The sequence below is a fragment of the Rana temporaria genome, chromosome 3 (genome assembly GCF_905171775.1).
Source record: "Rana temporaria chromosome 3, aRanTem1.1, whole genome shotgun sequence".
NCBI lineage: Eukaryota > Metazoa > Chordata > Amphibia > Anura > Ranidae > Rana > Rana temporaria.
In genome coordinates this window covers 351,847,629-351,860,570 of record NC_053491.1, presented here as the reverse complement: position 1 = coordinate 351,860,570, position 12,942 = coordinate 351,847,629, and the positions used below count along the sequence as shown (strand labels likewise).

General features: G+C 42.1%; 1 protein-coding gene across 1 annotated transcript in view; it reads left to right on the top strand.

Moving 5' to 3' along the window:
* Positions 1 to 7,973, top strand: part of LOC120932648 (solute carrier family 45 member 3-like) — a 33,566-nt gene extending 25,593 nt beyond the window's left edge. The window contains exons 3-5 of the mRNA XM_040345181.1: positions 1 to 142; positions 4,813 to 5,078; positions 5,927 to 7,973. The exon at positions 1 to 142 is cut by the window's left edge and continues 668 nt beyond it. Of these exons, the coding sequence (XP_040201115.1) occupies positions 1 to 142; positions 4,813 to 5,078; positions 5,927 to 6,391 (873 nt within the window). The 3' untranslated portion in view covers positions 6,392 to 7,973. The remainder of the gene's footprint in view (positions 143 to 4,812; positions 5,079 to 5,926) is intronic.
* Positions 7,974 to 12,942: the final 4,969 nt, after the last annotated feature.

The following is a 12,942-nucleotide window of genomic DNA, read 5'->3' as shown; positions in this document are numbered from 1 at the left end:
CAGTTGTGTGCTGCTCAGCTGTGTAGCTGGATGGCGGTCATGTCTTTCATGCTCTTCTACACAGACTTTGTCGGAGAGGGGTTATATAAAGGGATTCCAAGTGCTGCACCAGGAACGGAATCAAGAAACCGCTACGATGAAGGTAATAATGTCTGATCATACTCTCTGCTATACTCCCTAAATAACATTCACTAACAGAGTAGCGATTTAAAGTATAACTAAAGGCAAAACTTTTTTCTAGTTTTGGATAGAGTGGAGATGGATTAGAACGTTTTTATTGCTGCCTGTGCCCCCGTTAAGGAGATTCACCATCTCTATTGGCCTGTTTATCATTGAAAGTGAAAGTAAGAGAAAATCCCAAATTTTGGGTTCTCCCCAGTAATGGGGGGGAAATATTGTAATGGGGACCTGGGAGTCCCCAATGAATTCCCTTAATTTGCACGGATTTCCTCTCACTTCCTGTTTGGGACAGGAAGTGAAGGGAAATTGCTGCAATAGGACAGGTGGCAAAAAATTATTTGATGGGTTATAACCCTTCCTTGCTCCATCCAAAATGGGGGGGAAAAAAATGTTGTGCTTATAGTAAAATTGCCACGATTTAAAAAAAAAAAAAAAAAAGGGGGCCCTTTTTTTTTTTTTTTTTCATCCTTTTATTGTATTGCCTTTCTACTGATTGCATCCACTTCTTCTTTACGTACTCACCACGGATGGCTGTAAACCATTTTTCAGGTTTCTTGCTTGTGACAACACTGGACCATGCCTGCATAATGCCACTCCTAATCTTCATTAGTAACCTGTGTGCTAGGGTGAAGGCACAGTTGGGAGATGGGCAGAGTGTTACCCTATAGCAGAAGTCTCCAAACTTTCTAAACAAAGGGCCAGTTTACTGTGCTTCAGACTTTATGGGGGCTGGACTGTGGCCAGTTGGAGTAAACAATGTACCATCATTGGTGTCGGTGGGAGGAAGCGTGCCCCATCATTGGGGGGAATAGTGCTCCATCACTGGTGTCAGTGGAAACAATAGTACCCCATTGTTGGTGTCAGTGGGAAGAATAGTACCCCATTGTTGGTGTCAGTGGTAGAAATGGTGCCCCAAGGGCCAGGTAAAGGTAAATAAAGGGCCACATTTGGCTCCCAGGCTGCAGTTTGGAGACTACTGCCCTATAGGATGGAGTTGGGAGGAGGAAGAGACTACACAAGGAACTTTTTGGCAGGATCACTTTGTTCATGAATGCTGCACATTTTTAAAGAGTAATGCTCGGATTTTCCGACAAGTGTTTAGGAGCTGGTTCTCAATTTTTCCCAATTCCGATCGTCTGTAGCCAATTTTGACGCACAAAAATCCTACACATACTCGGAATGTTGTACGTGACCGCATTCTTGACATTCAGAATTTCCGACAACATTTGTGTGACAGTGTGTATGCACGAACAATCCGTCGGAAAAAATCCACGGTTGTGTTGTCGGAATGTCCGATCGTGTGTACGCAGCAAAACATTGCTATATATTATATTGATGGGGGCTTGTACCCTTTCCAGGGCTATTAAATTGTGAGGAATCCTTGTGGGTGTGGAACCTCCACTGACTCACCTTGCAGCCTATATTGTAGTGGAAAAAAATGTTAGAGCGGCCTGAAGATCACATCAGAGGGGGCAGCACAGAGAAGGGACTCTGCAGCAAAAACAGGGTGGCTGCCAGGCCCCTGCTAACCAAATGGGGCCTGGTATGGGTGTACCTACCACCCTTGTATTGGTGGCCCTACCTCTTATTACAGGTATGCAACACGTAATGCAGAGCTCTCTTCAATAGGACCCCAGAGAGATATAGGAAACTGTCATGTTTAACTCTCCAGCATCTGCCAAAAACAGAAATGTGAGTTTGATGTGGACTGACCCTTTAAGTGCCTCTCATGGGTCAGTGGAAATGCTGGAATTTTTGGGACGTCTGTTCCAGAACTCATTATTCAGTGATGTTGCAGTGCAATCCTTGTGCCAAATTCTGAGGAGATTCTCTGCAACAGTAACAAAGTATTTATATGTATGTGATATAGAGGGAACAGCTGACAAGCCCAGGGTCTCTCTGCTTCATGCTGTCTATATATAAAAGCTAAATGAGCCACTCGGTACCCACTTCATACCAGCAGACATTAGCTGCCATGACTGGATAAAATGCCACTTTATGGATGGTGCTATTTCAAGGCGTGGCCTGTCTGCCAAAGAGGAGAAGGCTGTGCTCTTTGGTCTTCTATGGGAGGTCTATTAAAAAGAGAAGATCGTAGGGGCACCAAATATACTATGTAAGTTAAATGATTTATTCAAACCAAAGATAGAAAGTCACAAATGTATCTAATGGGTATAGTTTCATTAAGTGAACTTGTACTTTACAAATACTTCCCCTTTCACGCTTATACGACTTGTCCCACAATTTTTGACTGCAAAATCGCATGTCAAGTCATTCTCCATGATTTTCAATGACTTCCATTCATAATGGCACGGCATAATGTAGTGCCGACTTCAAAGTAGTCCCTGCACTACTTTGGTCCAACTTCCATGCGAGTTGATGTTCATAGACCTCAATGTTAAACCCTCAAGTAGCATGCAAATCGTACCTGAATAATACACACGATTTCAGTATGATTTCAGTACGACTTTGTAAGCACAAGCAGCTTTTTGACCCTTGTCCCACCCAATTCTTTCAACACCGTAGCCCCTCCCAAGCACATTTTTCCACCACACATTTACTTCCTGGTTATTTCCTCAGCAACAATGTGCTCCAAACAGCCCAAAAAAAGAGATGTCCTTGTCCTCCTCTACTGCTGCAGCAATATATTGAGTAGCAAACATTTTCTGTCACAACACACCACAACAACCAGGAAGCAAACAGGAAATGGAAACAACTATGGCAGGAAATGGAAATACCTCACACCATGTGTGTTTTCATTGGTTAATGCCAAAGTTGTGGCAAAGCAGTACTGATCCAAAATCTCTGCAACTTTGAAGTCGTACAAGTGTGAAAGGGGCCTTAGTAAGACAGGATTTAATATGGTAAAAATTAACTCTTCAGCCCCCCTCCCTAACATTATATAGCAGGGGAGAAGTTCAGTTTTTGGAATTTTCAGAAAAGCGCAAGTAAAGCTACCTATTACTGCGGGCCAAAAATCTTAACGGCTTCCTCCATCCTCGCTACTTCACAAGGAGGACGGACGAATGTCCTGCTGTGGCTAATGTATTTTGACAGCCGGTCCCACCATCTCTCAAAAGACCTGAGTAGTGCCTGCATCTGATTGGATGATTAGCCAACAATTTTCTACCTGGCTTCTTCGATTATTATTATTTTATTTTTTTAATCAACCCCCCCCCCCCCAGAATTTGTGTGTGTGATAATAAAAATATATATATATATATATATATATATATATTATTTTAAAGTGAAAGCAAGAGGTGAATCTCACACCTGTACACCTCTATGTACCAGAGCAACTTTGACATTTCTTAATGGGCCTGTTTGGCAAAAACTTCATTACTTAAAGTGGAGGTTCACCCGAAACTAACATTTTTTAACCTTAGATTCCTGCTCATTTTGTCAAGGGGAATCGGCTAGTTATTTTAAAATCGAAGCTGTACTTACTGTTGTAGAGAGCGATCTTCCCTGCCGCTTCCGGGTATGGGCTGCGGGACTGGGCGTTCCTATTTTGAGTGACAGTCTTCCGACAGGCTTCCGACGGTCGCATCCATCGCGTCACGATTTTCCGAAAGTAGCCGAACGTCGGTGCGCAGTATAGAGCCGCACTGACGTTCGCGCTACTCGTGAGGCGATGGATGCGACCGTCGGAAGCCTGTCGGAAGACTGTCAATCAAAATAGGAATGCCCAGTCCCGAAGACCATACCCGGAAGCGGCGGAGAAGATCGCTCTCTACAACGGTAAGTACAGCTTCGATTTTAAAACAACTCGCCGATTCCCCTTGACAAAATGAGCCTCAATCTAAGGGTAAAACATTTTTTATACGAAATCCCCAAAAAAGTAACAAAACTTAACTTTTCTTCCTCAGTGTTTGGAGTAAACATTTGTTACTGTAGATATAAAAAGTATGCATTTTTATTCTTTAATTTGTCCTGTGTAAACTTAGATTTATTCTGGTAAAAAACATTGCAAAATTAATTACAAATGAAATGCATATGTAAAATACAAAATTTAACCAACAAAATGAAGAAGAAAAAAATAGTTTTCAAAATTAATTATTATAGAAATGGAGAAAACATCAGCAATATAATAGTTAAGGCAAGAAGGTGATGGAATAGTTATTTGGGGCTAAAATTATGTAAAATGTATTTTCATATATTCTTTTGTCTGCTTGCTCTACCTGACATCTACAGATCAGGGCTTATCCCTTTTGATCCACAGATGAGAGAAAAAATGGATACAAAAGTAACATGTGTCCATTTCAAGGCGATTTCAAAGCCGCAGATCAGTTAGATTTGCACCTCCGATTTCATTGTGCCAGTTTGAACGGTTCTATTGCCGACAATGGGGTGCAACTTGTCATGCGATTTGGAACTCCTCAAATCGCATGACAGATCGCACCGGTGTGAACAAGGGCTAAGATATGTTTATAAACTCTGCGTCAGAAGTCGGATGTTTTGACAGCAGCAGCTTCTGCATTTACACAGACTGTGTGGGGGGTGGGGGGGTTTGCAAAATAACAAGGCATTATAGTGATCTAGTAAAACAATTCTATGCTAAGATTCCACATTTAGGTAATCGCGTCACAAGTTTTAATGGTCTGCTCAAAATGATACATTGCTCTCTTTTAGGAATCCGTATGGGAAGTCTCGGACTGTTCCTCCAGTGCGCGACCGCAACCTTATTCTCCATGATCATCAACAAACTGGCCAAACAATTTGGGTCACGGAAAGTCTACCTGTCCAGCATGATCACCTTCACCTCCTCCGCCCTGGTCATCTGCCTGTCCCAAAATATTGTCATCGTCACCATTATGTCTTCGCTAACTGGATTTGCTTACGCTACACTCCAGACACTTCCATACACTTTAATATGTCTCTATCATAAGGAAAAAGATGTAAGTATTAAAGGGAACTTTAATAAGATTTAATGAGTCTAAAGTAATATTTATACTTCTTTTCAAGTGCTCTACCTTCAAACCCTGTCACCTCTGGAGTCGTCATGTTGTATTGAAATACTTATGGCTCCTTCCTTTACAGGAGGAGAGTTGTGTAAGGTCAGAGCCACAGTATGGCAGATTGATTGTGAGAACTTTTAATAGAAAGATCATGCACTATGGGTATTCACATCCCATGGCACATGATCGGATACAGAATCTGCCTGCTGAGCCTCCCTGGATTTCCCAAAGTCATTGGCTGTCCCTGCAGTTTAAAAAGTGTAATTCAGTACTGTACTGTATTGGCCCTACAGGCGTGTTGCTAAAATACTGCTATTATTGAATTGAAAACCTTATAGTATCTACACTATATGAACAAAGGTTTATGGAATTTCACCATCACACCTACACTATATGACCAAAAGTATTGGGACGCCCACCTTTTACATTAACTTTAATGTCGTCTTAGTCCGTAGGGTTACATTTTGAGTTGGCCCACCCTTTGCAGCTATAACAGCTTCAACTCTTCTGGGAAGGCTGTCCACAAGGTTTAGGAGTGTCTATGGGAATGTTTAACCATTCTTCCAGTAGCACATTTGTGCGGTCAGGCACTGATGTGGAGGAAAAGGCTTGGCTCGCAGTCTCCACTCTCGTTCATCCCAAGGGGGTTCTATTGGGTTGAGGTCAGGACAGTGGGGTTCCTCCACCCCAAACTCGCTCATCCATGTCTTTATGGACCTTGTTTTGTGATGTGAAGTGGTGTATTTTCTTTTACTATACATCTCAACTATAACTCTACTTCTCCATAGGTTTTTATGCCAAGGCCTGAAGTGCCACACACCCGCAGTGGAAATATCCTTACCAAAGAAGCGGTCTGCTTTTCACCCAACTTGCCTCACAGTCATCAGAATGGTACTTATAAGCACAAAGAACCAGGGCACAATAAAGATGGCAGCTACCTTTCTCAAGAACTAGAGATCTACGTCCATTCCGAGGAGCACCATCACTGCCCAAAAGACAACAATAACCAGAGTCCCGATGGCACGGGTGACCCTTGTAAAGATGTTTACACCAAACGTGGCATTGGCCTGGATTTTGCCACACTCGACAGCACATTCCTTCTTTCTCAGGTCTTCCCATCCCTTTTCATGGGGATATTGGTACAGCTAATGGAAAATGTCACTGTCTACATTGCATCATCGGTCATTTTTGGCGTTTTTGCCATTTACCTGGCAAACCGCATTGTTTTTGACCAAAAAGACATGCGGACGTAACACGATTGTAGTTGGGCAGATGAGGTGTCAGTACCTTTTTGTTTACATTGTTCGCGTTTACAATAACTGAAGTTTCTCTGTAATATCCAGTCTGGCCAGTTGTTCCAACCAGGCTACCACAAGCGGTGCAAAATACAGTGGTGTTGTACAAAGTTCAGTAACCAATAGCAACCAAAAATTTCTTCCCTAACTTTAGGTAACTGTAATCTGGTTGCTATGCGTTAATGCACTTTTTTCACATCAATATTGGTCTTCTCTGCTATATTTAAAGCATGTTTCTGAACTCCTCCTCTGGCCCTTAGTCACCCAAACACCCACGCAACTAACCTCTCCAAACCCCTTCCCCCTTCCCCAAACCTGGATTTTTTTTTTTCTCTTAACACTTTATAGGCCCTCTTTCTCTTTTGAATCTTCACCAAGCACTAGGCTTTCCTCAGTGATGCAAAGAGCACTTCGACCTCTGCATCAATGTATGTGAGTGCAGGGCACCATGACCCCATGTATTCACCGGAAGTCTTCGGTCTTCCAAGTTTTAAATAATGCTGGGCGCTCTTCGAACCAGAAGACTGAGAACATCTGGTGACATCTGTGGAGAACAGCCCTGTAAAAGAGGAGAGATCTGTAGCCAGAGCTTGCTTTTTTCACATTTAGAGAGACCTTTTAAAAAAAAATCGTTGCATTTGATACAGAGTATTGTCTGAAGTATAAAGGGAAAGAACCATGCATAATTGTCAATGTGTACGGTTCAAGAGTACCTGTCAACTGCATATTAAGGCAGCTTTTCTTTTCCTTGGCTTCCTCATCCATTGTCTCATTCAGAAAATGTTGACACCCATTGTCTGTAGGAGACAGGTTAATTTATAAGGTGGGTATGTCATTTTAAGTAAAATAATAAACATGGTATACTCACCTGCTCTCTGCAATGCTGTTGCTAAGAGCGACCCTGTACCTCCTCTTCTGGGGTCCCAATGACTCCTGCTGCTGCCCATTCCTTCTGTGAGAAAAGAAAGGGGAGAAAAACTACAGACAGGCATATTGCTGGATCAATACAGGATGCAAGTACATTTTTGGGGGATGAGCAGGGGGGCACAGCCAGTGGTAAATCGTTTCTTACCTTAGGGGTCAATTCACACTGACTTGTATGGAAAATGCATTTACGTTTCCTTACATTTTAGGCACATTTTAAAGCACGCTGATGTCCGTTGACATACATTTTGATGTCTGTTGGCAAGCATGCGCAGCGTTATGGTGTGAATAGGACACATTGGAAATTATTGTTTTTCAGCTGTCCTTCCTTTGATCTGCATTTGACAGCTGTGCTAAAACGCAGATCAACACACTGGCGTGAATTGGTCATAAATGCAGGGAATGCATTAAGGTAACAAAAATGTTTTAGCTTTAGAACCATGTTAACAAAAATAAACGCTGACAGGTAAATTAAAAGTTGGCATCTATATAGATACCTACGCTGACGGCATCTTAGTGCCCCACTCTGGCTGAATACTGGCCTGCTCTGATTGGGCAAAGTGTCAATCTTTACAAGTAGTGTAAAGATTGACCCACCTCCCACAAATTCTTTCAGGCTCGATCCTGTGGTGGCCCACCCCACTGTCCAATAGGAATATGTGAGAGGTGGGATGAGTGGAAAGTTTTAACACTACTAGGAAGAGTTGAAACTTTGCCCAGTCACAACAAGCCTATCACTGGGGTAGGGCAGAGGTAAGGAAAGCCATGTTGGTAGCTTTTTTTTTGTGGCTTTTGTTAAAGTGAAGAAGTAACTTTGAGTGCCGGTTCACACCTGGTCAATGCGGGAACCCTGCGAATCCACGGCAGGTTCCCACATCGCATATGACTCGCACAGCAGTTCACACTGCCATATGCAAACTGCCAGAAGTGTCAATACATTGTTAATGTCACCCCCATTTCAGCTCGCAACTGACAGTTTCGAACTTGAATCGGATCGCATGGTTGTGAACTGATTACGGTGCGGACCAAAAAAGAGTCATGTGCGAATTTGGTCCAAATGCGATATCAGCCATACTATCGCACGGACATCGCATGTGATTCGCACCGAACTGCATCACAGAGAACGCGGGTGTGAACCGGTAATTAGGCCGGCCATACACGGTTCAAATCTCGGCTGGCTCAGCAGGAACCTTGCGATTATTACTAGTGGCTGCTATAGCCATTAGCAATAATTACTGCCCCCCTCCCCCGGGAGAAGACAATTGCCTGCCAGGAGGGATTCCCCTGTCAACACTGGGGGAATTAAGCAAAGAAATTCGCTCCATGTATGGGAAGCCTTAGTAAGTTATAATAAATGTCAAAAAACAGTATCGGGTAGATTGAAGAGATAACGTTCCAAGCCTGTTTAATATGTGAAAATTCAAATTTTAGAGAATTCCTTTTTCCAACACCGTTTCAAAAATACTACTGTTTTATTCCACATTTTAAGACAGTGGATGGCGCAATGCAGATCATTCCTTTATGCCTCTGTGGCTCACTATGTATCTGGACCGACTAGTATAATGTACAGATACTGTCTATATTTACAGTATTGTACTGCATGTAGCTCTTCCAGGCATAATTGACCCCCATCAAAGGCACGAGCGAAACGTGAAAACTAAAGTTCTCATGCATCAAATCTCCTCATCTTTCTCTCCAGTAATTTAAATATTGTGCATTTTACCAAGAAGCATTTAAATGTACATGCGTATAATTTATTATTATTTTTTTTTAGGTTTTATTCATTTTATTTTTATACTGTACTGTAAAATGTTAATCTGTCCTTTAAGGATTATTAACTACTGTTCCAGAATCAGCATTCCGCTGCCTCGTTGTAATTGTAATGTAGGATAAAAAGTGACGCTGCTAGCTTTTGATATTCCAATTTTACAGATTGTAAATTTTTGTTGTTTTGTTTTATAGGCTGAGATTTATGTGTTCAAAAAGTGGTGCTGCTACCTGCACAGGGGGATATATGGCCTTGGAAGGGGATGTAATGCCTTGTACACACGATCGGAATTTCCGATGGAAAAAGTCAGACGGAATTCTTTCATCAGATATTCTGACAGTGTGTGTGCCCTATCAGACTTTTTTTCCGTTGGGAATTTATAAAGAGAACATGAAAAAAATTCTATCGGAGTCTGTAGGGAAGTCCGACGGAGAAAAAATCGTGCATGCTCAGAATCAAGTCGACGCAAGCGTTGAACATTTTTCTCGGCTTGTCGTAGTATGTCACCGAGTTCTTGACGGTCAGAATTTTGGTGTGACAGTGTGTATGCAAGACTAATCCGTTGGAGTTTATCGTGTGTACAAGGCTTAAGTGTTCCTAACTGGGCAGTATGTTGTTTGGGTGGGTATTGGAGACATGACCAAACGCTGAGGTTTCATACAATATCAGTTAGTGGTAATTTACGTAACTTAAATATTCCATTATTCTACAAAAAGGCTGAAGATGTCTGCAATGGCTCAGCCACTTCTAAATTTGCATTTATTTAATTTTTTTAAGTATTATCTACAGCTATAACTATTTGTTTTTATTTCTTCATATGGGGGGAAAGGTTGGCACCTTTTTGTAAAGTGTGTTTTTTTTTTTTTTTTTTTTTTTAGGGGGGGGGTTGCCCTCTTTCTTCTGGTCTCTTTTGCCACCAGTAATCCAAAATGTTACCACTGTCACTAGAACAAGTGACAGGTGAGGGGAGATCATTCACTGGGGACACCTCTTGTGGTATCTATAGCAGGGGTCTCCAAACTATGGCCCTCCAGTTTTTCCGGAGCTACTATTCCCGTCAAGTCTGTGAATGTCAGTTTTACAATGTCACATGGGACGTGTAGATCCGCAACAGCTGGAGGGCCGTAGTTTGGAGATCCGTGATCTAATGATTTCCCCTCACTTTAAGCTAAACTTAAGACCAATAAAACGGGGGGGGGGGGAAAAATACTGAAGCTCTGTAATGAATAATACATCATTTAATGTATTTTTTGTTTTTTAAATGCAAGTACCAGAATTTGACCTGTTATTGGCCTCATGCAGTGTCTGTACAGCAGGCCTGAAGTGTGCCAGAAGTACAAGAAGTCGATCAGGTCATTTGCTGACAAGAAGTATGCTGATGGGAGAAAGCAGAGTGACAGAAAATGAGCTCCCTGCTGTCCTTATTCACATTTCACTCCCCAGTCACGAGCTGTGGTGGGTCAAGAATGGCATGGGCTCAGAGAAAGTGGATTCAATTATACTGGCCATTAGACTGAGGACATCTAGTGGTAGAAAAAATACTACAGGGGAAATCTCTGGATTGAAGTTCAATATATTGGCTGCTTTAAGAAAGAATTCCTCTTGTTTGCCGTTTTTCCAAGATCGGAAAAAACAAATCTCACAATGCTATTCAGTTGGCAAAATTAAAATCTGGCTGTACTTTTAACAATTCCTTACTTTATCAAATACACTGGCTGTAGATGCACTTTAACCTGTTTTCAAATGTTAAATTGTATCTAAAGTGAAAACTTTTATTTTGGATAAGGAATGTTGGGTTTCTTTTTGCCATCTGTATCCTACAACAGGAAGTAGTAGATCTCTTGCAAATTAGGGAAATCCTGTTACACAGTCATCAGAACAGGTGTCCCCATGGGATGATTTACCCTCTACATTTGTTATGGTGACAACTTTTTTTTTTTTTTTTTTTTTCTCCAATTTCCATTCCTGCTGACAGTGGTCACCAGGGCAAGTAATGAGGGCAAATTTCACTAGGGGCAACAGAGAGAGCAAGAAAACATAAAAAATAAAGAAACGTTGGCAATCTAGCTAGGATATATACATGAGGACAATTTTGAAAAGAGCTAAATTATCTTTCCTGCAAAAATGTCTGCTGCATGCTTTCCCTTGTGCTGGTCACATGGCCAAACCTTTGGCCACATGATCTCTAGTGAAATATAGGATCAGCTGGTCTTAACACTAATCCTACCCTTTAAAAGAGGCCACAAGATCAAATGTCTAGGCAAGGCAAGTCTGACTACTCAAATAAAAAGTATAAATCTCAGGGGCCACTTGTAAATAAAGAAAAAGGGTTTTACATGTAAGTAAAATTATAGTAGTGCTTTCATTTTATTCCAAAGAAAAAGGTCAACTTTATTGCTGTCACAAAGGATAAACCACATTCCTTTTGATGGCATGGGCAGTTACAGGTACTCTTTACAGAGAGATTTGGGTCTAAATAGAACCAAGATCTCTCCATTGCCCTCAAAAGCATCGGATCAAACCGAGATCAGTTTGATCAGATGCTTTACAAAAGCCAGCTTGTAAACAACAAACCAAAACTGGAAGTCATGAAATCATTGCCTCCTCCTAAAGTTTCATATGTTGTTTACCAGACCTGACAGGTGGCAGCAGTCCTGGGTGTTCTGGTGCGATCGGAAGCCTGGGACCACAGCCACCGGTCGGGTCTGGAGGGATCACTTCTGCACCCTGTGGAATTGATCGGGCGGCTGCAGAGCCACTCGGATCACTTCTACAGGAAAGCCCGTTGCCACCTGAAAACTTTGATACCAGGATTAAGGCTGCAGCTGCATGCATAGCGATGTGTTACAGCACATCGAAACGCACTGCTTAAAAATCGCAACATGTCCTGTTTTTCATGCCATAGCTCGTAAGGAAAGTTTAGACAAAAGCAGCCTGAAATTTCTGTCAGGGGTGGTTACTATAAATAGATTAGCAGGGAGCTGGCCCTGTTGCAAAACACCTCAGAGAGTCTGTCTATGATGAGAGGGGGTGTGTGCCTTTCCGCCAATCAACAATTTTAGCTATCCTGGCTGTATGCCCAGACATCACACTCTGTGTGTTAACCAGGAAGAGAAAATCTAACATGATCTGAACTTTTTAAATGGTATATAAATGTGAAGACAGCAGATGTAAATGTAAAACCTATGTAGGGAGATTTGGTTCATCCCTGTGTATCATCTGAGGCTGTGCACTTCACTGGGTGTATGGAGGGTTTACATCCACTTTACTGCACTTCACTGGGTGTTTACCGCTCCTATACCGCGCCTTTCCATTGAAATCAATGGGAAACCGAGGTAATACCGCCCGCAATGCGGGCGGTATTAACCCCTTTTTCGGCCGCTAGCGGGAGTTAAAACCTCACCGCTAGCGCCCAAATATCGCGGTAAATACGACGGTATAGCGGCACTAAAAATAGCGCGGCTATACCGTCACCGCACCTCCGCTGCCCAATGTGAAAGCAGCCTAAAACGATGGCGCACTAGACCCCTATTTTTGATACTTGCAGCTCACAAAGACGTGTCTGAAGGAAATTGTTGGGCCTAGCAACCCCATTCCAGCTATCATTTTCCTAGTAAAGATTAGCAGAAATAATTAGAAACCTATTTGGTTGTGTGCACCAGAGAGGACCTTTCCTACACATGCAGTTCAATGTCACTTTTTTTTTTTTACAAGCTGGCACAGAAGCAAAATCTGTATTGGTATAGTGACGTCTTATTCTAACACTGATCAGGTATCCCATGGACTTCACAGTTAACCTTACCAAAACCTAATTCCT